We start from the raw sequence: 24790 nt of genomic DNA, 5'->3' as shown, positions 1-24790 counted from the left end.
AACTAACTCGCCTGTACTTCCTGTTCTTTTGAAGACAAGAATAGAGAAATAGGAAGACGTTCTCAGGAGCCTGGTGAGGTAAAAGCGCAGCCTCCAAGTTCACAGCACAGTCTTGGCATTTTAACCTGCTTTTTCTTCTTAAGTTTGGAAACAAATTGTGGGAGTTTGAATTCTTTGTAACCTCAGGCAAAAGAGCTTCACATTCCATCTGAATTCGGAACACTGAGTGGGCTTTACTTGTTTATGTGGGAGCCTCCCATTTCAATCAAGATTCGCATTTTTTTTAATCCAGAGAAGAAAAGCTATCCTCTATGAAACCCAAGCTTTACAAAACTTGTCTCTATGCTCTGATTTTAATTACCAGTTAAGAGAAAGCTCAACCCTGCTTGTGAAATAGGTGTGTGAAATGTTACCAGGGCGCGGGGAAGGGCTGGAACTGAAAATGGAATCGCCTCCTTGCAAATCGTGCTTCTTTCTGAAGGAGGAAGGACGCAGAACTAGCTGGGAGGCAGAACTTCAGTTTCCCGAAGGCAGAGGAGTTGTATGGGTCTATGTGTGTGTGGGGGGGTGTTTAGGGGTGCACTCTGGGAACAGAGCAGGGTTTCCGGGGATCACATGTCACCTCTCCCACTCAGAGCCCCCTGAGCTCCACGTTTGTACCACTGTCATGTATGGTGCTGCCTCTCTGGCCACATAGGGCCCTCCACGCTGGATGTGGCCTGGGACCATGCCAGAGGGGTCCCCCAGTCGCCCCTCTGGCGACTCTGATCCCAGGATCAACAGGTACCCCCTACAGTATGTTGAAACACCGTAATTTTCTGAGTAAGAGCAAAGGAGTTTGCTTTCAGGTGGGGATGGAGGGGTCAGGATGTAGACCTGCTTGCTAAAGATGAATTGGCCATTGGTCTCATTTTTCTCTCTCGCCTTTGTTTTTAGACCCTAGAAACAACACTGCTCTATATCACATGTTGAGCTGGGTTCCCTGAGTCTCAAGTCTTTCCCTGGAAACAAGCAAGACCCTTTCTGAAGCTGTTGAGTACCTATAGGCCAGGCCAAGGACCAGAGAGGAAGGGTTTTGATAAAGGGCTCTTTCCCAGTCAGACTGGTTAATGCAGCCCCGAAAAGCACCTGGCTTTCTCCTGTTGAGCCGCCGGCCTGCGGTGGGAATCGTACTCACTAAGGGGCACGCCCGGGGCTCTAGGCTGGCTGCTCCCGGGAGGCTCTTGCTCCATTGTGGTTGGTTCCTTGTGTTAGCAGCCGCCCTTGCTCACGCACAGACACCCAGATTCATAAAGTCGCCTGAGGAATTGCCCCACAACCCTTTCCCCAGCATCACACACACAAACGCTCAGGACCTTCCTAGAGGCAGGCTTGAGCTGAGAGGCGCAGGAGAGTGTCATGGAGAAGCAGCAGTACGTCCTGGCCAGCATGGCGTCAGCAAGCTCCTTCCCTGTCTGGAAGAGAGGGGCCCCTGAGCATGCAGCCTTGGGGTTCCTGCCCATGTGGAAGAGCAGGCCGTGTGAAGATGGGGAGAATGGACACCTGCACGGGCCTCAGGTCCCCACACGTGCAGAGACGGGCTGTGGGAGACGTGGGCGACTCAGCAGGTGCTCAGTGAGACATGTGCTTCTGGGATGCCCTTCTGAGGAGGAGGGCATGGAGCTCAAAGAGCCTGCTTTGGTGAGGGTTTCCCAAGATCGCATGAGGCGCCTGGCTCTGCAGGAGGTGTGGGGGTTGAGCCAGGTAGTCATTTCCTGTGTCAGCAATGCTGTGCGTTTGTGTCTAGACAGAGTGAGCGGCAAGGAGACCTGTTTGGGCCACTCCAGGCCGGTGTACGTGTGGCCAGGCGTCTGTTGGTCTTGGGCAAGGGGTGGCGAGGGAGGAGGCCTCGACGAGATGGCAGCGCAGAGGACGCCAGCCTGCCCAGGGGCGTGATGTGGGTTTAAGCAGCGCTGACAGGCTGGCAGAGCCGGCTGGTGCCACGCGGCTGTCATGGGGCCTGGCCTGGCTCTCCTGGACAGGTTCATTTCTTTTCTGAGCCTCCTTCCCTGGGCGTGTCCAAAAGTTTCTTCTTGCTTTTTCTCAGGCGGGGACCAAGCTGGAAACCTGTAGCCTCCCCGGTAAGCCAGCCCTGTAGGTTCTACGTGGAGCAAAGAGTGGAGCAGCTCAGCCCCTCTCTGCTGGCCCCAGGCTTTGGGGGACGGGTGCCTCTTCGGGGTGTGGGTGGGCGCAGATAAGTGCCTAAGTCGTTTGGATGTGGTCCGGGTCGGGACGCATCTTCCTTAGTCAGTGTACCGGCGCTGCCGTGGGGACAAAGACCAAAGAGGGGATGGTTGGGAACCCTTGAGGAGGAGAGGCTACCCCTTGACCAGTCAGAGAATATTCCAGAAGAAGTATGGCTCCAGGAGTAGTGTCTGCTACAGAACTGCTGTTATTTTCAGAGGCTCCTAATTACTTTCCTCAGGTAGTGGCTTGGACTAGCATCTCATTTTGATACCAACTTTGATCTGGTTTTTAAAAATTCCACTCTTCACGTTCACACAAATCCACGTTGGCTGTTCTGGTTAAGCCCAGGCCCCAGTACGCAGAGAAAGCTGAGAAGTCACAGAAGTCCAGGCGGCCCCAGGCACGCCTACACGGACATCTGAAGAGAGTGCTGAGGATGTAGAGGGGTTGTTGTGAGTCTTTCATGTAATGCCTTTATAAGGAGCACTGCACACACTGCAGAGATTTTGATGAACTGTCTAAAGGCATCGAAAAGAGACTTAAGCAGAAGGGGCCAAAGGAAGGGCTAAGGAGAGAGGTTCTCCCTAGGAAATCAGCGCGATGCAGCAGAGAGGCAGAGAAGGGCTCATCCGCCCTGTGTAAGGGCGAGGTTGACTGTTGTCTGGAAGGAACAAGGGAAAGGCACATTTGCTCCGAGTCATCTAGAAAGAAGTGTGGCTTGTGAAGAGGCCACCCCGGCCAGCGTCTCACAGCTGTCCCCTTCCCCATCCTCCCAGCCCATCTTGGGTTTGGAGACCTGCACCAGGGCAAGAGTGAGCTCCCTGGCGCTGGTGCCGGGGTGGTTATGGGCGGCGTGACGTCAGGAACCAGAGCCACAGCCCGCCTGAGCTGGGAAGGGCTCTCTGTTGTACGGGTGGGAGACGGGAAGTGACGGGCCAGTGTCACCGTGAGGGAGTCAGTGATGATGATTAAAGTAGCTGTTGTCATTTATGCTGCACCCGGAGTGCTCAGGACAGGAACCCGGACACAGGGCTCCCCGTCCTCCTCCATCCCCCGACATGTCAGTCCTCAGGTGCACACCCGACACTGCAGATAGCTCCTGAGTCCCCCGTTCCCCACCACCCTGCCCCATGAGGGCCCTGCAGCCGCTCCCAACTCATTCGCCTCCCCCGGGCTTCCCCCACCCCAGCCAGCGACCATCCTCGTACACAGACTGCCTGGCTTCACCCCCTGTGTTCCCCTCAGCATCAAGGTCAGTCTCCCTAAGCTTCCTGGTCCTTCCTTCCAGGCCCCTCCCAGTCTGCCCTCCCCCCCCCGCCGCCCTTCTCCCCCACAACAATGCCGGTGTCTTCTCACTACTGCCTCTGTCTTCACCTGCCTGCCTCTTCACTTCAAGGCTGCGCTTAATGCCGGTTTCTCCAGAGAACCTTCTTGAACCCCCCCCAACACTGGGTAAGGAGTCTCTGTTTCGGGGTCCCCATTATTATGTCATCTCCAGTCCCCCAATTGCCTATTGGCTGGTGTGCATCTCGCTCCCCCAGCCCCTCCTTGATTGAGCTCGCGAGGGTGGGAGTCCATTTCTTTCCTACTTAGTGCTGTCTCCCAGGGCCCACTGCCATCCCTAGCACTAGGAGGTGTTCAGTGAGCACCTCTTGAGTTAATGAACGTGCCAGGCCCTCCCCTGGCACTTTGCATACATTAACTCATTAAAGCCTCAAGCAACGAGCCGTAGAAGAGATCTCATCTCTCAGTTTTACAGATGGCCACAGCCGGAGAGTTTAACTGGCTGTAGGCCCCCATCTAGGAAGGGGCAGTGCTGGGACTGGAGCCCAGGCCTCACCCCCCTGCGCTCACCCATGGGCCCTTGGCTGGAGTTGCGCAGACCTCAGGCCTGTGATCGTGGCTGAAACCTCTGAGTGCTGAGAGACCAGGGGGCCCTCCGTTCTAGCCACTGAGGCACAGGGGAGCAGCTGAGCCCCAGGCCACCTTTGAGGCGCTGCTTGTTTTCTGAATCAGACAGTTCTGGATGAGTCCCTGATACCTTTGCTCCTTGATCCAGCCCGGCACGATGGTGATCTAAGCTGGCCTGTCGGGAGGACAAATTGTTCCTTCTTTCTTCCCCCTTCTTTAAAAAAAAAAAAAGCGAAGGCAACGCAATGGAGTGCCACACGGGGAGGGGGCAGGGCGCGGTGCCGCTGGCTGCGCACGGGCGCTGGGCACGCACTCCGCGGGCAAGCTGGAGGTTTGGGTGGGCCGGAGGCCAGGCACGTCTTGCTCAGGTGTGTTCTATTTATACAGATGACGTCTCTACACTGCCCTTGGGCGAAGAGAGGCTTAAAAGTCAAGAGCAGTCTTTCTGCATCATACGGCATCATGGAGTTGTAGGGGGTCCGAGTGGCACAGAAAGCGGGGTGTCTGGGCCGGGGGACACGGCTAGCCCAGCCAGCTCCCTGTGTGCCTCTTTGCTGCCGAGCGCAAGCCCCGTGTCCCCAGCAGCTGCATCGTCACCACGGCCAAGGCTGAGTCTCTGAGCAAGGACTAAATGCTGAGCCAGCCTCAGGCGAGTGGTCAGAATGTGCCCAAGGATCGCAGTGGTCTTCAGCCCCCGACTCTGCCAGCTTGTCAGCATACCCAGATCCTGGGGCTTCGCTGACACATGGAAATGGGTTTTAGAAACAAAAGCAAGTAACTCTGTGTGCCTCTTTGCAAAAAAAACAAAACAAAACAAAACAAAACAAAAAAAATCACAAAACCATATTGTATTCACACACTGGTGCTACATTTAAAGAAAGAGAGATTAATTATTGGAGTTTGGTGATCATTCTGGGCATAGAACTATAGGCTTTCAGAATGAAAAAGGACCCTAGGGCTAATTAATCCATTTGACAGATGAAGGGGGGCACCTGGGTAGCTCTGTTTGTTGAGCATCCGACTTCAGCTCAGGTCATCATCTCACAGTTCAGTTTGTGAGTTCGAGCCCCGCATCGGGCTTGCTACTGTCAGCACAGAGCCTGCTTTGGATCCTCTGCACCCCCCCCCCGCCCCTCCCCTATTCATGCTCTCTCTCTCTCTCTCAACAATAAATAAAACATTAAAAAAGAAAAGCAGAGGCAGGAACTGTGGCCTCAGGAAGGGAGGTGACTTGCCCAAGGTCATGCTACTCGTGTTTGGCCCCTTGCCTGCCACAGACAAGGTGGGGGAAACCGGTGTGTGATCACCGCAGAGAACCACATCGCTTCTCCCTGAGTGTGAGGTGTGTCCATGGCTTCCATCATCCCATGCGTTGTCTTATAAAATCCTCCCAACAACCCGGTTTCTGTACAGGAAGCCCGGAGCACAGAGAGCTTTAGTGCCTTTTCCGGGCTAGTAAGCAGAGGACCAGGATTTGAACCTGGACTGTGTGCTCCCAAAACCTCCATTCCTAACCCCATGGTGTACCTACAAGCACCATTTTCAAGGCACTGGAAAACTACTGTACACCTGCTTCCCGCCCTGCCTCCCCCTACACTCCGGACTCAGTGCTAATCCCTGGAATGGAAGGTGGTGGCAGAGCCGGGCCCCCCCTCCTGGCACACTAAACGTTTCCGTAGTGGTTCCTTGCCCTCCTCGCCCCTCCCCCTGTGGTGCAGTGAGAAGGTACAGAAAAGCATTAGCATAAAGTGTGTATATAATCTGTAAGAAGCTACGTATGTACCTATTTTATGGCCGTTTTCAGGATAAAGGGATATCGTTGCTACTCTCGTGTTTTCTTCTCTTTATAAAAATAACAAAATTCCCATTTTTTCCCCCTTCTGAGTATGATCGTGGGGCCGGCAGCCCCAGCAGTACCTGGGAGCTTGTCAGAAATGCAGCCCCTGCATGAGAATCTGCATTTTAGCAAGATCCCTGGTGAGTCCCCCCACAATGAGTCCGAGGAGGGCCCTTGCCCTCTGGATCCTCGCCCTGTGCTTGACAAGTGGGGGTCCCCAGTGTTTGTCAACTGCCAAGGAGCTAAGCGTCGATTTTACCTTTGACCGAGATGCATGCCACAAATGTAAAAGGACAGCAAGCAGGGGCAGGCACAGGTAGAGCTGGCTTAAATGAGATGGAAAGGCTCGCAGGGTTTATTTCTGGGCTTGAGAAATGACACGTATTGTGGCAGCTCGGGTGCCTTTGTGCCTGGGTCAGCCATGCCTACATAGTCCCCCTGGCATCCAGCTTCTGGGCCGGAACACCCTCTTCTGCAAGGGGGAAGGGCGCTGCGCTGGACTGATTGAGCTTAATTCCGGACACAAGGTTAAATTCTCCACGTGCTCCTCTCTGTTGCCCTCATGACACATGCCTGCCTTCTGCTCACTGTCCCGGAAAGCACCGCAGCGTGTGTCCTGGGCACTTCTCTCCTGTGTCCCCTAGTGCCGTGGCCTGCTGGGGGCAATGAGCCGATTCTCCAGGTAACTATGGCTTTGCCTTCGTCGTGATGAAAGCCCCTCCCTCCGCCTCAGCTCAGGGGAAGGGCAGGATTGGGGAACCAAGCTGGGACCTGGCCATCCCATGCCAGGCCAACTACCTGTGGGTCCTCAGCAGCCCAGCCTGCCAGCTGCAGACCTGACAGACTCTTGGTTAGGTCTTAGGTGTCCAACCAGATCTGAGCTTCTCCCGAGCAGTGATGTACAGGCTCTTATATTTGGAGGCCTGGGGTCTTCCCGGGCCAGTGCCAGGACGGGCATTGTCCAGAGGGCTGCGGGGGCACCCTTGGGTCGGGTTACCATCGGGGTCCCTTCACCAGTAACCTTTGCCACACTGGCACCTCATCACAGATTCACATTCCTGGGCCCATGGGGGCAGCATTTCTATGTCACTTTCTCTGTCCTCACCTTGAGAGAGACGCAAGGGTTCAGAACAAGTCTTCTCCAAATGTGCCACTTTGGCCTGTAGACCATTTTGAGCTGAAGGCAGTTGAGACCCCGCAGCCTCAAGAGAAACTTTTGCTCCTCTCTTAAGTCTCTAACTGCTCTACCTAGAAGACTCTAAACTGGGAGTCCTTCCCAGAATCAGAGTTATCACTAGACATAAATTTTATCTGAATGATCCATCCTTATGGGAGGGCAAACATCGAATTACCAAACATCTGCTCATCATTTCATTGCCCTGTGAATCGCCCTCCTTCCGCTTTGAAGCCTCAGACCCTATCCCATTCCTCAGCTCAGCAACCTTCCTGTCTTTGAGCCTCTCAAGCATGTAGGGTTCCGTTTGTACAAAATTAATTTTGATCTTCTCCTGTCAGTCTGTCTCACGTCACTTTAATTCTTCTACCAGCTGGAAGAAAGACAGAGGAAAATGTTTTTCTGCCCAACAGAGACCTGGTTGCCCCCATTGAAGAACATAGGCTCTTACTCCCCCTCCCCCTGCCCCGCACCACACACACCCACACCCACGCTTCTGAATCCCTCTGCTTTCCCTACAGCCTGTGTGGTCAGCTGCAGACCCTTACCTCCTGCCTACCTCTGTCACTCTCCTGGACAGACGCGACTCTCCAGCCCGTCACGACTGCCTGTCTCAGCTCGCTGGGAGTAGCGGAGTCAGGGAATTTGCCGAGGGCTTCTCTAGACCTCACAGGTGCCTGGACAGTGAGAACACAGCTGAGCATGAGCTGTACTGTTTTCCTTCATCCTCATGGTTGGGGAGTGTGTGTCCCCTCCCCCAGTTCAGATGCTGAAGTCCTAATTCCCAGTGCCTCAGACTGTGTCCTTGTTTGGGAATAGGGTCGTCACAGATGTGATATAATTAGGGGGAGGCCGCACTGGAGTAGGTAGGCCCCTCATTCAGTACGACTAGCATCTTCAAAAGGGGGGAGATTTGGACACAGACAAACGGCGAGAATGCTCTGGCGAGATGAAGGCGGGTACTGGGGCGATGCTTCTAAAGGAAGCCGAAGATTGCCAACACGTCACCAGAAGCCGGGGGAGAGGCGTGGAACAGGGTCTTGCTCAGCCCTCAGAAGGAACCAGCCCTGCCGACCCGTCGATCTCAGCCTTCCAGCTTCCAGAACCGGAGAGGAGCGGCTGATGTTGAGGCCGCCCGGTCTGTGGCGCTTCGGTAGGGCAGCCCGAGCGGACCACAGGCTCAGGGGCCCCGTAGGTAAGAGCGCCCGGCTCGTCGTCCAGGTCGGAGCAGAGTCCGCTCTCTAGAAACTTTGGCTCATGTAATAGCCACCCCAGTGCCTTGTTGTGACCTCCTCCCCCAGCGAAAGGCCCCAGAATGGCAACGAGAACGCGCAGACGCTGGGGAGGTGCGCTCACCAGATCGGAACCCCTGCCCGCCTCCCCTTGTCCCCCAGACCGTGCTCTGCTCGTCTCACTCCCATGAGCCCTCACTCCCTGGGAGTGGGGCAGGCGCTGCAGAGGTGCCAGGAGTGTGCAGAGGCGGCGCGTTCACAGCTTCTGGTGCAGGGGGAGGTGAGCAGAAGGCCCTGGCGCTGCTGCCTGCCTGCCTCCCTCCCTCCCTCCCTTCCTTCCCCCCTCCCTTCCTTCCCGAGGAGGAGGGCCTCCAGCAAACCCCTGCTCCGCCACCATGCAGTCTGCTTCCCACACTCCCGGCTCTGCCCACGTGCCACCTGCCTCCACCCCTGCCCTATTTTCCTCTCTCAGTTCTGGGCATCTTGTGGTTGGAAACCTAGTGGCTGGCCTGTAAACAGGGCTGGTCTTTGAAAGCAAACACGTGTTTCTTGTGAGGTCGTGCAAACCAGGGCCAGCCCAGGCCTTCCAACCTGCTGATCCAAGCAAGGCCCGTCCATCATCGGGGTGCCCGGCTCCCCTTCCAGGCGCAGGCGCGGTGAGCCCGGAGGAGGTAGTCTGTGCCAGACGGGGAAGTGTGAACTCTGTGCTTTTTGAAAGGCTGGCACTGTCTAAGTGGCACCACTTCCCCTGCCACAAAGCTCCCGTAGGGCTGGGAAGGAGCGGTTGCCTTTTCTGAGCAGAGGCATTTGTGGAAAAGCAAAGTGATTAGCCTGTTCAGTGGCGTGACTACGAGCAGTGCAGCCTCTGAGTTCCAGCGCCCTTGTTTGTCAACTAGGAACTCGAACTAAGAGTCTTTATGCGTCTTCAGGTTCTGGTGGTTCCCAGAGGGATCCTCTCTGTGTGACTTTGGGAACGTTTCTGTCCAGCAAAGCTAGAGACCTAAGTTGCTAGCAAGGGATCCTGGTAAGGGTCAGCGGTGACACCTGGCAGTAAGGAATGCCCTAGGGAAATGGCCATTTACAGCTTCATGCTGAGGGCACCCAGGTGGCTCAGTAGGTTAAGCATCGACTCTTGGTTTTGACTCAGGTCATGCACGATCTCACACTTCATGAGTTTGAGCCCCATATTAGGCTCCACACTGACAGTGTAGAGCCTGCTTGGGATTCTCTCTCTCTCTCTCTCTCTCTCTCTCTCTTTCTCTCTCTCTCTCTCTCTGCCCTTCCTATATGTCCTCTCCAGTGTGATACCATAGGGCAGTGGTTTCCCCTAAAGAAATGAAGAGTCTGTGCCCGTCTCCCCAGAATTTCAGCCCAAGGCAGGACTGAGAGACATTGTCCTTGCTCTGAAATCATCCCCACATCACCCAGAATTGTCCCCTCACAGGACGTGGGGTGGATGGAGCGCTGGGCTACCACTGATCGTCGCTCTTCTCTCATAGCCTTTCCTCTCAGAGGACTGGAAAACAGGGTCCCTTCCAAGGCAAACAAAAGCTAATTGGTCCCGGGACACAGCATGGGCATAAGAGGAGCCGTGTTTCCTGCTCCCAGCCTTCACTGATTAGACAGCACCCAGACAGCAGGCTTCCTCCGGGAAGGGGCGCAGCCTTGCTTGCTCATTACTGACTCTGCCCTTGATTCTGATGATCTCTCAAGGGGTAAGCCACAGTGAGGTGATGTGCCACAGGCGATGTTGTCCTTACAAATTTCAGAAAATGGAGCCTTCTTTACCTGAGAACCTACAGCTTGAACACAGCCTGAGTCTGCACAGGCTTCTAGAACTTTCCTAGGACGCTCTATGCAGACTTCCCAGGCTCGTGTGTTCCCGTCCTTGCTTTCCCCCCTCTTGAAGGTGAAAGTGGAAAGCTCTGAGCCTTAGGAGCTGAAGGAGACCAGCCCAGGAGAAAAATAATGGAGAGATGGGATGGGGGAGGCGGGGAGAGAGTTTGTGATTTGGGGTGGTGGGAGGAGAAAGGGTTATTCTTGACAATGAACGTGTTTCTTTCCCAGGGAACGTGAACTTGAAGTTCTCTTATTGAGAGACTTGGCGGTGTGGCCTTGATCAGGGATCAACAGGGAAAGACTTGAGAGAGGAAATGACTTTGTTTTCAATATATTTCAAATACTTCCTTCCGTGAAGATGGCTTTTCATCGTGAAACTTGTTTTCTCTTTTTTTTTTTTTAATTTTTTTTAATGTTTTATTTATTTCTAGGAGAGATAGGGAGAGGCAGCGTGAGCAGGGGAGGGTCAGAGAGAGAGGGAGTCACAGACTGAAACAGGCTCCAGGCTCTGAGCTGGCAGTCAGCACAGAGCCCGACGCGGGGCCTGAACCCATGAACCGCGAGATCATGACCTAAGCGAAAGTCGAACGCTTAACCGACTAAGCCACCCAGGCGCCCCTGTTTTCTCATTTTTAATAAGGTTTTTTATGATCATTAGTTAGGACATCCTCAATAGAACAAATTTAGAAAACTCATTGCCCATAAGTGGAAGAATGTGCTTGAAGGTTCTTAATTTGTATTTCCCCAACAAGGCTCGCTGATTTCTGGAAAGACTCAGTATTTGCAGTGGGCCCATCTGCATGGGGGCTTGTTTTGCAGTTGAAGCTCTTCCTGAAAGGGACGAAATCTTATCCCCTCTAATGTGAGCCTCCAGGTAACAGTGGAAGATGGGAACAAGCCTCCACAGAGGCCCAAGTCCAGGTGATGCGTCAGACCAACATGGCTGGACTGTGGGCTTGGAACTTGGAACTTAATGTGAGAAACTTCTAGAAGCTCCCGGACTTGGAACCAGATACCTGCGTTCATACAGAGGCTTCCTGCAGCCTCAGCACATACACTGGCAGTGCCCTGTGAATATATATGGTCAGCCCCAGGCCCTGCGAGCAAGGCGAGGGTCTGAGGCACTCTCTGACCCACCTCCGGGGCTGACCCCCTCTCTGTGAAGCACCGGCAGCTTCTGCATCACCTGATGGCCTGGTCCCCAGAGCCTGTGACCTTGGGCGTGTCGGCCAAATTCAGAAATGAGATTAAGATCCAAATGCTGCTCCTGGGAACCTGAGCCTGTGGAACGTGAGGCAAACGATAAAAGGGGCCTTAGAGCGGAGGCCTCGTATTCGAGTCGGGCCTGCCTCTGCCGCCCTGAGAATCTCTATCCCCTCGCCTCGTTGCCGCCTGCATTCTAACGGCCGTGGCAGGCGAGGAATCGGTGACACCACCCCGTTGGGCTGTGTCACACTGGGTCACAGCCCTTCACAGGAGCTCAGGCCCTCCCTCCACGCCTCTGTGCCGTTCTCCCCATCCCAGGGCTGGTGCCGGCCCTCCACGCCCCCCAGCCAGCACGGAGGCCAGACAAACCCACCACTGCTCTCAGTGGCTGCTGTCTGTCTGGGCTCATTTGGGGGTGGTACGCATGCTTTAAACAAGGACGCCCTGGAGAGAATTTCGGACTTAGAGATTCACTTGTCTGCTTCGGCAGACCTCTCTGGGCAGCTTTCATTCCCAGTTTCCTGTCTCTCTTTCACTTTTCCTTACGAGTAATAATGTGCGGATGTCCCAGGCCTGGTGCTTTCTGTCTTTGTCATAAAATGCCTGTTTGTGCCCATAGCGCTGGAAGGGCCAGGCATTATTCCCATAGAGCCACCTGGGCTACGGCCTCCCCTAGCAGGATGCTGGCTTTTTCCCCCGTGCCTCTGGGCCCCCATCCTGAACCCAGCAGGTCTGGCGCTGGCTCAGTCTGGTATAGACAGGGAAGATTCGTGGGGCTTCTCTGCTGACGTTGGGGAGGTACCGCAGGGCTGCGATGGCCTCGCCACTCCCCTGCTGGCTCAAGAGTAGAAACGCCGCTGAACCCTTTCAGAACCTCTGAGCACCCTCTCATGGTCCCCCGGCTCCTCACTAGGCCAGATAGACGTGGCGGTGGTGGCCTGAGCGCTCAGCCAAGTGGCCTGCTTTCCAGCAGCAGCGGCAGCTGTGCATTCTGCCGTTTTCCTGCCCCTGATAGCAGATGACACGTAGGGTCACAGAGCCTGAGCCGCGCTTACCTTTGCATCGTTCCCTGTCGGTTACGCTCTGTTCTGACGCCCGGCCGTGCAGGCACCGCGTGAGGTGCCGAGGACCCAGGGGCGCTGGTGGTCCCGGAGAGGCCTCACACAGCAGGGAGGGCAGACCTTCCCACACACCCCGCACTGCCAGCCTGCGCTGCGTGCCCTCCCCTGGCCCTCTGGGAAGGGGAGAGATGTCATGTGGGGGGAGCACAGGACGGAAGACTTGACGGCCTCACGGTGTCCAGGACCTCCCCAGGCCTGCCTCTGCGCTGCAGACTTCTCCCTCCCTGGTGAATGCTTCTCTCCTCACCCCGAAGGGTGAATCCGTGCCTGGGCGGAAGGCACCCCGCCCCCCGGGTGGAGGGCCCCTCCTCTCCCATGCTGCGGTGGCCCACATTCATTTGGTAGAAGCTTAGCTGGCTTGCAAGCTGGGCCTGAAGTTAACCATTTGGAAGAGACATGGTAAAATGGACACAGTTGCCAGACTGCATTCCACTGCCCAGGATCCCTCCACTGGAGGCTTTTGTGGCTAGAAGGGCTCTGGCATCTCCATTTGCTCTGGAAGCTTAATTTTTGCCAAGGTTGTTATCACCAAGCAGGCGCCAGAGCTCTGTTCCACTCACGGTCCAATTATGGCAAAATCCAAACAATAGAGCTGTTATTCCACTTGTCAGAACATCGAAGGGGCACGCTTTCCCCTCGCCAGGATCAAACCCTCGGTGCGCTTTGTGATATGCAAGACCTCGGGGAAGGTCTCTCCACTCCCGGACACACAGAAATGTGTGGGAACTGGAAAATGGATCCCTGCAGTCGCCACGGGCCGGGTCCCTGGTTTTCCTCTTCACCACACAGACCCTGCCCAGTGAGGGGTCGGGGAGCGACCTTGGGGAGGCCCAGGCACGGGCACGGCATTTCCAGGCTGGGGGCAGACTTGGTTCCCGATCCTGAGGACTCTTGAGGGAAGGGGTGAGGCTGGTGAGAACAGGGGGGATGTAGTCTGATGCGAATTGCTCTCCTGCCCCTTGCCCACGACAAAGGGCCTGCCATCTCTCTCCCTTCCTGCAAAGTCGCGGGCTCCTCTGCTGACTGCGCATCTGGGGACATGGAGCCTGGGCCCCTCTCCACCTCCCCCTTCCGCCCACCCCTGCACACGCACGCACGGGGACTTGCACAGGAGCCTCAGGGGGGCGGAGAACAGGGTGGTCAGCGCTCTAATGTCATCACCCACAAGGAGTTTTCTGGGTCTGTCTTCCCTTCTCCAAATGGAAGCATTTGGATAAAGGACCTAGAAGGGCCCCTCTGGCTCTAACACCCCATGAACTGTGGGCCTAGATCAGATTTATAAACCCGCCTGGATAGAAACAGACACCGAGGTGCTGTTCTCTCTAAAACAGCCCTAATACCTGGCCGTTCCGCGGCCGCTTTCCGCCTGAAGCCGTGCACGTGTGCCCGGAGCTGTTCCAAGCTCCAACCCCGGCCGCCCGTTCAGTCGTGCTGGGCTTGGGGCCTCAGTGAGTGAGGCTGGTTCTGGAGCAGACCACGGTTTTGCTTCCGCCTGCACTTAGCCTCCTACGTCTTCACCAGCCTCACTCCCGCTTCTCTCCTCTCCTTTTCAAGATCACACACAAAGACAAGGGGTTAGAAAGTTCTACCTGGGGCGCCTGGGTGGCTCAGTCAGTTAAGTTTCCGGCTCTTGATTTCAGCTCAGGTCATGCTCTCTGTTTTGGGAGTTTGAGCCCCATGTTGGGCTCCATGCTGTCAGTGCAGAGGCTGTTGGCATTCTCTCTATCTCCCTCTCCCCACTCCGTCTCCCCCTCTCCCTCCCCCCTCTCCCTGTCCCCCTCCCTCACGCTGTCTCTGTCTCTCTCAAAATAAATAAGAAATAAAGGAAGAAAGGAAAGGAGGAGGGAAGGGAGGGAGAGAGAGAGAAAGAAAAAGAGAGAGAGGAAGGAAGGAAAGCAAGCAAGCAAGCGAGCAAGAAAGCTAGCTTTATCTGAATTGTTACCATCTTAAGAAGTGGACTCTGGTGACAGATGCCTGGATTTATTCAGTCCCTGGTTCGGCAGCGGCTTACTAGCTGTGTGACTTTGGGCAAGCTACAGAACCTCTCTGTGCATCAGTTTCCTCAGCTGTGAAGCACCTTACCGTCCCACAGGGCACCTGTCTCCCAGCGGGTGGTGGGGGGTGGGGGGGCTAAATAAGCTGATTTCCTCCAGTGCCTGCTGCTTGCCAGGTCCTACACACCCGTTCCCCACGCCGCGTCGTGAAGTAGCGGAGGCCGATGGGAAGACCACAGGGCTGCAGTGAGGAGAGCGCGCCGCTTGCTTGCCCCCGGGGGCGCGATGCAGATTCCGAACCCCCCACCTCCCCATCGCAGTGAGAGTGGCCTCTCCCTCCAGGCCGGCTGTGAGGCCCCAGGCAGACGTCCCACCCGCACAGGCCACGTTAAATCTGCTCTCTTTCCGGACGCCTGGGTGGCTCAGTCGGTTAAGCATCCGACTTCGGCTCAGGTCATCATCTCACAGTTCTTGGGTTCGAGCCCTGCGTTGGGCTCTGTGCTGACGACTCAGAGCCTGGAGCCTGCTTTGGATTCTGTGTCTCCCTCTCTCTCTGCCCCTCCCCTGCTCATGCTCTCTCTCTCTCTTTCTCTCTCTCAGAAAAAAAAAAAAAATTAAAAAATTAAAAAAAAAAAATCTCTTTCCCTTTCCCAGGCACGCGTTCTGGCAGTTCCGCCAGGAGAACCCCAAGACCCGGGTGGGGGGCCCGCCCCCCGAGGGGCTCCCCGGCTTCAACAGCGGGGTGATGCTGCTGGACCTGGAGGCGCTGCGCCAGTCCGCCCTCTACGGCCGCCTGCTGGAGCCGGCGCGGGTGCGGCAGCTGGCGGACAAGTACCGCTTCCGCGGCCACCTCGGCGACCAGGACTTCTTCACCGTGGTCGGCATGGAGCACCCCGAGCTCTTCCACGTGCTGGACTGCACCTGGAACCGCCAGCTGTGCACCTGGTGGAGGGACCACGGCTACAGCGACGTCTTCGAGGCCTACTTCCGGTGCGAGGGCCACGTCAAGATCTACCACGGGAACTGCAACACCCCCATCCCGGAGGCCTAGGCGCGCCCTCGCCCCCGCGCCCTCGGGTCCCCTGGAAGCCGAGGGGCGCCTCCCATACACCCTCCCCGGGGATGTCCTTCCGATGACCGCTGCGCCGTCGCACCCCGCAGGTCGCTGGCCCGAGGCCACCCGGTGGGGCCGGCCTGGCACTGCTGGTGCGCGGGGCCCTTTCTCTCCAGGGGGCCAGGAGGCCAGGCATCGACATCTTCCCGTTGGGCTGGGAAGCGGGCATTTAAAGAGAAGAAAGGAAATGGGGCTCCGTGCCCTCAGCCCCCAAAGCATGGAAATGCCCGGCCTTTCTTAGACCAGATATAAATTTATCTCAAATCGACATGCTTCCATTTTGCAGGAAAGAACAAAACAGTACTGCTGTAGATCCGGGGAGCTCCAAACGAGCCAGCCAGGGTTTTATCCGCCAGCCCAGAGTTTGAGCATCCGGATGAATACCAGCCTTCTGCATGTGCTCCCCGGGAGGCTGCGAGCTCGTCCGCCCTGCCCGCATGACCTCTGTAGGTTGAAAGGTCACCGCCTCTGCGGGGAGAGAGCCTTTATGGCCAGCAGTGGCCCACAGAGAAAACCGGGCTCATTATTTTAGCCTCCAGGCTTTTCTCTCCCAACGACATCACAGAACCTCATTATCCCTTATTCATCCAGGCAGCTTCAGGTGACCGGACTGTGCTCGGAAATCAGATCCGCCATCAAAGAACAGAGCTCGGCCACCCACAAGGACACGCAGTAGAGTTGTCTGGACGGGAAAGACTCATTCCGAAGAGGAGCCCAGCAGTGTATGCGCATAAACGTGTGGCTCGGAAGGGGTGTCACTCATAGGCTGATAAGCCTTCAGTCTCTGTTTAAAAAGTCGTCCTGTGACTTTCTTATTGTATCATATCAGACCCTGTACCTTAGAGGGAATTCGGCTCTTCTCTGAATGAGTTCCCTCGAAAGGTGCAGACACCAGGTCCATTTTGTCTAGTCCAGCGGAGTTCCTGGGGGGGGCGGGGGGGGGGGAGAGGGGACGACAACTGCGGTTGGATTTTGACGACTGCAGTTGGATTTTCATCTTTTTATTTCAGTTTCGTTTACTTTTTTTTATTTCTTTTCACCATGAGTGAGAACAGCTAATAAATCATTTGAGAACACAATGATTATGTGGTTTGTCCTCTGATCACAGCTTGCTGCTACCTGAAGGTTCCGAATCAAGAGCGTAATCGGTGTCATTCAGAGCTCTCCCCACCCCCACCCCCTGCTCCCCGGCCCGTCCAGGTGATCAAGCTAAATGTGCTCACCGTGGGTCTCTGTGGACCACGGAGGAGCATGTCCGAGGCAGGAGGAGGGAGGGCGCCAGGGCTGTGTCACTCGAGAATCATTGCATTGTGGGCATAGGCGGGCCCGTCCGCTCCTGGGAGCAAAAACATTGCCTTCCCTTCCCACTTCCCAGCCCAGGCTCCCTGGTTACATCATCCCCTGACGAAGCGGAGCACAGTCCTCTCCTGCCTCTCTGCTCTGACAGAACTGGTATGTTCTCTTAGGTACTTGACTTCCTATTTATAGCTACTAGTTATTGAATGCCTGCCGTGTGCATGGCATCGGGGGGATTTATGTACGCTCTTGATAATACTCATGACAACCTCACGAAGGCAATTCAAATTCTAGAATTTATTATAAGAAAGTAACATGAGCTGTGGACAGAGAGTCATTGTTTATCACACTGAGTTTTTTTGATAGAGAACAACCGGGAACAACTTTCAGTTTTGACTAGGGGAGCGGATAAATAATGTATGTTACATCCAAGGAATAAAATAACGCGGGCATTAACACCATATTTTTCAAGAATATCTAATGCCTTGGGAAATGCTTACAATGTACTGTTAAGTAAAGAATGCAAAATATAAGATTATATGTACGGCGTGATCCTCATTTTTAAGATTACGTATATGTGCGTGGATGTGTATATGTAAAAAGAGAAGGTGTTCTGCTCGATTTAATTAAAACCCGTATGTTTGAAACACCACATTAAAAAAATAAACAATTATTTCAATGGGAAAAAGTGGATACAAGGCTAGAGAATTTTAAACTCAGAAAAACAAAGGTATTTTTCCTACATCGATTTTAATAATTCACGTACTTCTGGAGCTGTGAGTCTTTTGTTATTGCAAAGAAAAACCAATAAACTGGGTTTTCAAAATGGGCAAAAGCACACGAGATCTCCTCATTTGCTGTTGAGCTCCCCTAGGCAGGAGCTCCCCGTTCCTCCGTCACCAGTGGCCTTGGTAGACAGCAAAATAGTACCCAGCAGGAAGTCTCGCCAGCCCAGCAAGCCTACAGGTGTCCCCGTGCTTGACGGTGAGCACCTTTTGGACAGACGTTGGAGGGCCGGTTCCTCCCTGGCATCCTGTTACAATCCATGTCGTGCAAACATACCTGGTTGTGCTGTGGTTAACTTGTGTGATGACAGCTGTCACTGCAGAGCATGTGCGGGTAGGAACGACTAGAACAGAAGCCTGAGAAGAACATTTCTGGGTACTTGGAAGGATCAAGGTGCTTTCTGTCTTCATCTGTGTCTCTGTTTCTGAACACTGATTACCTTTGTCATAAACGATAACATGCTATAAAATTGTAGCCACCGCCCTCCCCCGGTTACAGGTACGTATCGTCCTGGCCCTTCTATGACTCATGGTTGGCCCTGGTGACCACCGCGTGAAAGAAAACATAATCTCGGCTAAGTAGGCTCTGGGTTTTCAACTTTGCCTATGGACGCCCTAGTTCTCTAAATAAAAGTGGCCTAATAATAGCATCTCCAGCCTCTGCTTTCATTTCTGATTCTATTATCTTTTGGCCTTTGGAAAGCTCGTGGGCTTGTCGAAGAGATTCCCTTTCATAGCATCTCATGGGCCCAAAGAGCGGGGTGCTGGGTCAGGGGGCCCCCAGCCGGAGCGCACCAGGAGGGTGCCGGCTAAGGGAGCAAGTTAGCTGTGCCTCAGCACCTGCTTTGGCACTAAAAGGCCAAACCTCTGCTCATTCTAAGGCTTCCTGGCTCATGTCCACAGTCACGGCACAGAGGTTTGGCTGAAGGTGAAGTTTGGCAGGACGAGCAGAAATTTCCAAGCAGATGGGGGGGGTATGGTAGAGAGAACTTCACACCTGAGGCAGAGGCCTGGCTTTGCGTCCATGTTGTGTTCTCACCACCTGGGCAATCTGGGACATCCAAGGTCACCTCTTTCCCCACTTCAAGACACCGGCAATAAGAGTTCCCTCAAAGGAGTATGGTAGGAGGAAAGGTGATGGTAAGGCCTTGGCAAGCAGAGAAATCACATGTAGACACAAGGGGATTCTTCCCACTGAAAATATCCTTTTAAAATAAAAAGTGACAGCCGTTTAGGGCACATTAAATGTGTTGGTGGCACCTCCCTCAGCCCAGTGGATGACCAGACGCTTGCTTGTAGGCGGTCTGATATTTTTGTTGGCCATACCACCCTGGAGAGCCCGTGTCCGGGAAGCCAGGGGTCCTTGGATAAGCCCTTCCCCTCTGGACTACAAGGGGCTACGGGACTGGACGCGATCTCCAAGCACCTCTCTGCTCCCAGCACACGTGTCGTACGCATCCATCTCTGTTCACGCGTGCATGTGGCGGGGAGTCTAAATCAAATGCAAGACCTCCGGACCTCAACTCATCATTTACACAACTTGGAAATTACGACCATTCAAACGGAGACTCACTCACAAGGTACAGTTGGCATGACTTTTGCCCCAGTCTGAACAGGCGAAGTGAGGGACGCAGACAAACTATAGGAGGTCTTTAAATCCAGAGAGACTCCGTGCCATCCACGAGCCGCAGCCCTCTGCTTTTGGCCTCTTTGTCTCCCAAAGAGCCTCCCAGGCAGAGCCACTTTGTAGACGGACCCGTAACCCCACGCATCTCTCCCTGGGCAGTACTGAGTCTGGAGCCCCCAGAGAGGGGGCTGGTGGGGCCGCCCTGTGGACTGGCCTGCCACTCCCTGAGGTACTTGCAAAGGCCAACAAACCTTCTGGAGGGAAGGCTTCTCTAACTGGGTGTGCTCCCAGTGTCTCCACGTGTGGCCCCGCTCCAACGGAAATGCGTCCACCCCATACAGGTGAGGGCAACCTCACCGAGGGCCCTGCGTTCAGGGCCGGAGGGGCCTTTCCACGCTTTCCCCGACAGGTGGGATTTGCTGCAGTCGCTCCCTGAGCCCCTCTCCCAGCCCCACGGGCCTGAGCAGGACCCCAGGAGCAGGGAGCCGGGTTGTCTCACCTCCCCGACAGGGCCTTGCAGACAGCAGGGACCTGGGTGTCTGTGGAAAAAGCAAGAAGCTCCCACTCAACCCTCTTCCTTCCTCCTCTCTGGCTCTGGGCAGCCTCCAGAACATGCAGAGAAGCCGCCGACTGAGCTTCAGAGTCTCCACCAGTTTCTGTCCTGACTGGTGAGCTCCTCAGGGCAGGGATGGTGTCGTCACCTGTGGCTGTCCCCCAGCACACGCTCAAGTGGGGCCTGTGAGGACGCCAGGTGCGGACAGCCTGGGTGCTTGGGCCGGTCTGTTCGGTGTGGGGGGTAAGCGAAGCCGGAAGTTCTCAACATGTCCCTTCCACCTGCTCTGCCCTGACATCCTCACCGTCGCTTCCCACCTCGAGCGTGGAGGGTGAGTTCACGACGCCCCTCGGTGCCGGGCCCATCCGCACCACTGTCCCCTGTGAGGCCTCTCGGTTCATTTATCCCCGTAGATCACGGTCTCCTTCCCCCAGCCCCTAACACATCCTCATGTGCTTTCTGTGTGTCTTCTGCGTTTGTGCAAAACGGCGTTACTATCTCGTGTGCATGTTTCAGTTTGGGTAACTCCGCATTCTCTTGCGCTTTCTTTTCCATTCGGCGCTGAGTTTCTCAGATCCACCCTCCTTATCGCGTGCACACACAACGCTGCCTGCTGCCCACGGCGTGCTCTCACCGGTGTACCCACCCTCGGCCGCACCGCCGGCACCCACATAACCTCCCACCCGCCTCCTCGCTCCACCCCACGCCCACACAAAGGACCCTGCTGGGAGCAATGTCATCCTGACCCTCGCGCACCTGGTAGGCATTCCCCCGCGCGGTACGTCCAGGAACAACGCCGCTGGACAGTCAGATGCACATGTGCCCACCTTTCTGCCTAAGGGGGGCCCAGAATGCCCTTCCCGCTCTCACCTGTATGAGGCCTCGCTCCCTCTGCGTGGCTGAGCTCAGGTTCACGTCTCTGAGCATGGACACGCGTGTGGAGCCGGGAGCCTACTGGAGTTCTCCGCAACGTGAGGCCCGAGGCAGGGCTGCTCTCTGTGTGAGTGGTGCGTGAGTGGTACCACATTGGCCTTGGCCGGTGGGTGCGTGTCTGGGAGACGGGAGAGGTCAGCCGTGCGACGGCCGTGCGCAGTAGGTGAGACAACCCACGGAGGAAAGTGCCTCCGAGGCCCTAGACACCTCAGCCGGTCCCCAGCCCCACGCGGCGCTGTGAGAGGCCTGCCGTCTGGCATCGACCCGGCTTCCCCCCAGGTAGAAGCCCGCGCTCCTCGATGAGGGCCTCTGGCCCTCTCTCTGGAGTCTTCCTCTCCCAGTCCTCAGGCAGCCGCAACCCTCTCACCTTCCTCCAGCCCGGGGCCTGGCGCTTCCCAACGCACAGGCCGGCACAGAGCCGGGCGCTGGGGCCGGGCAGTCTCCGTGCTCTGGGAGCACTCTGCCGCGACGCGAGTGCTCCTCTCCTGTTCACACAACGGTCTGAGCCAGGGCGTGGCAGCAGTAGTGACAGTCTTCTAAGGGTAAGTGCACCCGGGCTCTGAAAAGCGCAGGCCCTTCTGTACCGTCACAGGCCAACAGCTCCTTGGCAAACCTGTGTTCTCCTTCCGTCCCACCTTTCAGGGGAGCTAACCTGACCTCTAATCCAGGAAGTCAGGACAACCACCCGCTCCGGGCATCCCCTCCTGGTGCCTCTGTGGGCTTCTGCTGTCCCCAGCAGGCAGGCTTGGGAGACGTATGTGCGGGAAGCTTTCTGGGAAGCGTTCTGTGGGGAGGAGGACCAGGCAGGGAAGAGGCGAGGCGGTCATGACAAGAGGCCTCCGCGGGCCCCATGAAGGACCCCAGAGCTGGGGCAGCCTTGCCGAGGAGCCCTGGCTGGAGCCCGGGACCTGGGCCTTCAACCGGCTCCTGTCCGGGCTCTGGAGATGGGCTTCCCTGGGGGGAGGGCACCCTTGGACGAGGCAGCTTCCTTTGGCCAGGGGAGCTTCCGGGCAGGGCCTCAGTTCTGGGCCATCCACAGCAGCCCTCGTAGGAGAATGAGGTCTGGCCCCTGAAGGGGGGTGGGGGGGGGGTCTGGGCAGCCCACCAGAGCATCTGCCGTGGAAGCCCAGGGACCCACAGCCCCCCTCTGCATCTTCCTTCCCGCTTTTCTGAACTATGCTCTGTTCCTTCTCTCAAAGTTCTCCCGCTGGGGGTGTTTTCCGCATCAGTCCCGCCCTCTGCCAGGTTTCCAGGCGCCCTTCCCCGAGCAAGAACCGGAGCCCAGGCTCCCTGTGCAGGCTGCTCCCTCTCCCTGGTGACACTGGTGTTGCCACTGGGGCTGGCCCTGCACCAGGGAAGGTCATCTGCTGTTTGTAGGAAGCAGGGTCTACCTTCTGTCCCTTCCCTCTGGACTCAGATCCCTACACGAGCCCAGGGGCCCACCTGCCTCTGCCCTCTCCAGGATCTATGCACAGAAGATCCCGGGCACACTGACGCCGCTCGGCAGGAAGGAGCAGGGCCTGGCCAGACGGGTGAGGTGGCCTCCGGAGGACCTGTGCCCGTGCCGGGGATGATGAGAGCTGGGGCTGCCCACTGCTCACTCCAGGGGAAAAGCCAGCAATTCTGTGCAGACGGCGTGGGCTATGGAGGAGGGTGACCTCAGATGACACCCCAGTTGTGACGCTCTTCATTTGTGCAAGTCACAGGTATTTACCAGGCCCTTGCCGTGGGCCGAGTTCTGGGGCCACAGTGGCGAAGAGGATGGGTGAGCTCCTGCTCCCACACAGGCTCTCAAGTAGTGAGGTGGTCTCTCACTGCTGTGGGTAAGAACAGCAGGGGGCCGCGGGTGCACCTTGAGGGGTACCCTGGGATCCAGGTTGGAGGTAAGGGATGCCTCCTGGAGGATGCAACAAGAACCCTACGATAGGTGCCCCTGGTGAGAGAGAGCATGGCTGTGTGGCCTTGAGGAACATACTTGCCCTCTCTGGGCCTCCCAGTCACACCCATCTGCTGGCCACTGTGAGGACTAAATGAGATAACATATTCTCTGTTCCTTACTCACCAACTGCAGTCCCGACTCACGAAGGCTACGACAACGATAAGTACAGGGAGCTACCATTTTCTGGAAATGAGGGAATTCCCTGAGCTCTGTGGATAAGTATGAACCAAAGACTGTTCCATCCAGGATCTGGGTGGGACTCAGATCACTAGGATTTCCGTCCTTGCCCTGCCCCTGCTGTGTGACCCCAAGCAAGTGACTTTGCATTTCCTGACCTTGCTTGCCTCCTTTGTAGCAGAAAGGAGGCGGGCTAGAGTCTGAAATTCAAGGCCTAGGGAGAAATGAACACTTAAAAGCCCAGTCAGCACCTCAGGTTCTAGGGAGTCACCGAGGGGAGGGGCAGCCTTCCAGGCGCAGCCTGGGTGAAGCAAGTGGGCTCTGGGTGATTGATTGCCCTTGATCTTCTCAAGCAGGAGAGTCCGAAACCTGCGGTGGAAGCCACTTGGTATCGAAAGACAAGGAAGTGGGAAATGTATGAAGGGCAGAGCGCGCCTGCTTGACTTGAGTCTGTGGGATGGGCCTTCATGAGAAGAGCGTCTTCCATCCAGATCCAGGCGTCCTGTTCAACAAGCTGTGAGGATGAAGGAGCAAGTACGGGGTCCTCCTCTTTCTCCCCTCGACGCAGACTCTCCCACAGCCCCGTCTGGGCCACCCTCCCTCCGTGCCCTGGCTTCCTCTCTCCTTCCCCACCTCCCGGTCATCCGGGAAGACGCCTCTGGCACAGGTGACACTGTATACCCCTCTGCAATGCAGAGTTTCGCATCGCAAGCGCTTCTCGTAAGAGAAAGCAGTCACACTGAGCGGTGAGCTCTGTCTCCCCAGAGGCAGGAAGGCTCCAGAACGTTGGAGCTTCTGGGGCCTCTGACTGGGAACATCTGATAACCCCTGGCCTGGCCTTCGAGGGAGGCAGGGGCCCCTTGGCCAGAGGCTTTGAGGCTGTGAAGCTGGACGACGGGTCAAGGAACAAGAAGTGCTAGGGACCATTTTAAGAAGAGTCCTGAGGGAGGGCCTCCGAGCCCGAGAGGCTGTAATGTACGGCCATGAGGGGATTGTGCAGAGAGCTTAATGTGGCTGGGGATGGGGCTGGGATCACCTTTATTCTTTTTCAAGAAACACAAATACAGACTGACCTTGCTCTTTTGTGTAGTCATGACAACCGCTATGTTTCATTGGATGCCACAAAGGCTGAGACTGGGTCACGCAGGACCCGGGGCTTTGTTGCATAGACAACACCGTAATCCTGCAGCCTCCGTCATCACCTGGCTCTGCCTGGAGCCTCTGTGCTGCTTGAAGGTGGGCCTCTGGCCTCCTCGAGGTCCCAGCGTCCGACACGGTGCCCGACACATTGTGAGTGCTCGTTGAATCTTTGTTGTTCAACTGCACGAATACATGGAAACTGGGCACACCTTCCCAGGGAAGAAAAATGGCACCCGTGGGTTTGGGGAACAAGATGGCGGGGTGCAGAATTTTACAGAATCTTAGTAAGGGCCAACGGAGGGGTGGATGGGAGAGCACTGGGCAAAGGGGAGGGCTTAGCATTAGGGCAGATTTGGGGGAAATGGGTGGAGGCCCAGCAGTAACCACTCACGGAAGGAAAGCTCCCTCTGTGTCCCCATTTAATGAATATCAGGTGTTCACTTTCTTCCCCTCATCAAGTGTAATGAATTCCAGGGACTTGATGGTTCCTGTGACAGTTGGTTTGCATAAAATCTCCAGGGTCTGGATGGGGGATGCCCTCGAATGTTCTGATGGCCCTGCTGAATGGGACCTCGGTGGGGCACGCTGAAGCACAGAAGGAGTGGGAAAGAGCTGCTTAGAAAGGCAGTGAGCTGCTCGTCACAGGAGGTATGCCAGCAGAGGCTGCACAGCCTCTTGTGAGAAGA

At 55.9% G+C, this 24790-nt stretch overlaps 1 protein-coding gene across 8 annotated transcripts in view; it reads left to right on the top strand.

Moving 5' to 3' along the window:
* XXYLT1 (xyloside xylosyltransferase 1) overlaps window positions 1-24350 on the top strand; it is a 167683-nt gene extending 143333 nt beyond the window's left edge. The window contains exons 4-9 of one of the 8 annotated variants that reach the window (XR_005528098.1): window positions 15195-17106; window positions 19035-19315; window positions 19522-19771; window positions 19965-20246; window positions 22311-22554; window positions 23318-24349. Coding sequence is in view for 1 of the 8 variants with exons in the window: in XM_039230341.1 (XP_039086272.1) it covers window positions 15195-15591 (397 nt within the window). In the remaining 7 variants the exon portion in view is untranslated. Of the gene's footprint in view, window positions 1-15194; window positions 18684-19034; window positions 19772-19964; window positions 20247-21225; window positions 21800-22310; window positions 22555-23317 lie in introns of those variants that run through there. The other 7 variants (XR_005528100.1, XR_005528096.1, XR_005528101.1 and 4 more) reach the window with 7 other exon arrangements.
* The last annotated feature ends 440 nt before the right edge of the window (window positions 24351-24790 follow it).

Source organism: Hyaena hyaena, unplaced genomic scaffold (genome assembly GCF_003009895.1).
Source record: "Hyaena hyaena isolate Hyena2069 unplaced genomic scaffold, ASM300989v1 scaffold_45, whole genome shotgun sequence".
Classification (NCBI taxonomy): Eukaryota; Metazoa; Chordata; class Mammalia; order Carnivora; family Hyaenidae; genus Hyaena; species Hyaena hyaena.
The sequence above is the reverse complement of the archived record's forward strand: the minus strand, read 5'-3'. Positions and strand labels throughout refer to the sequence as shown.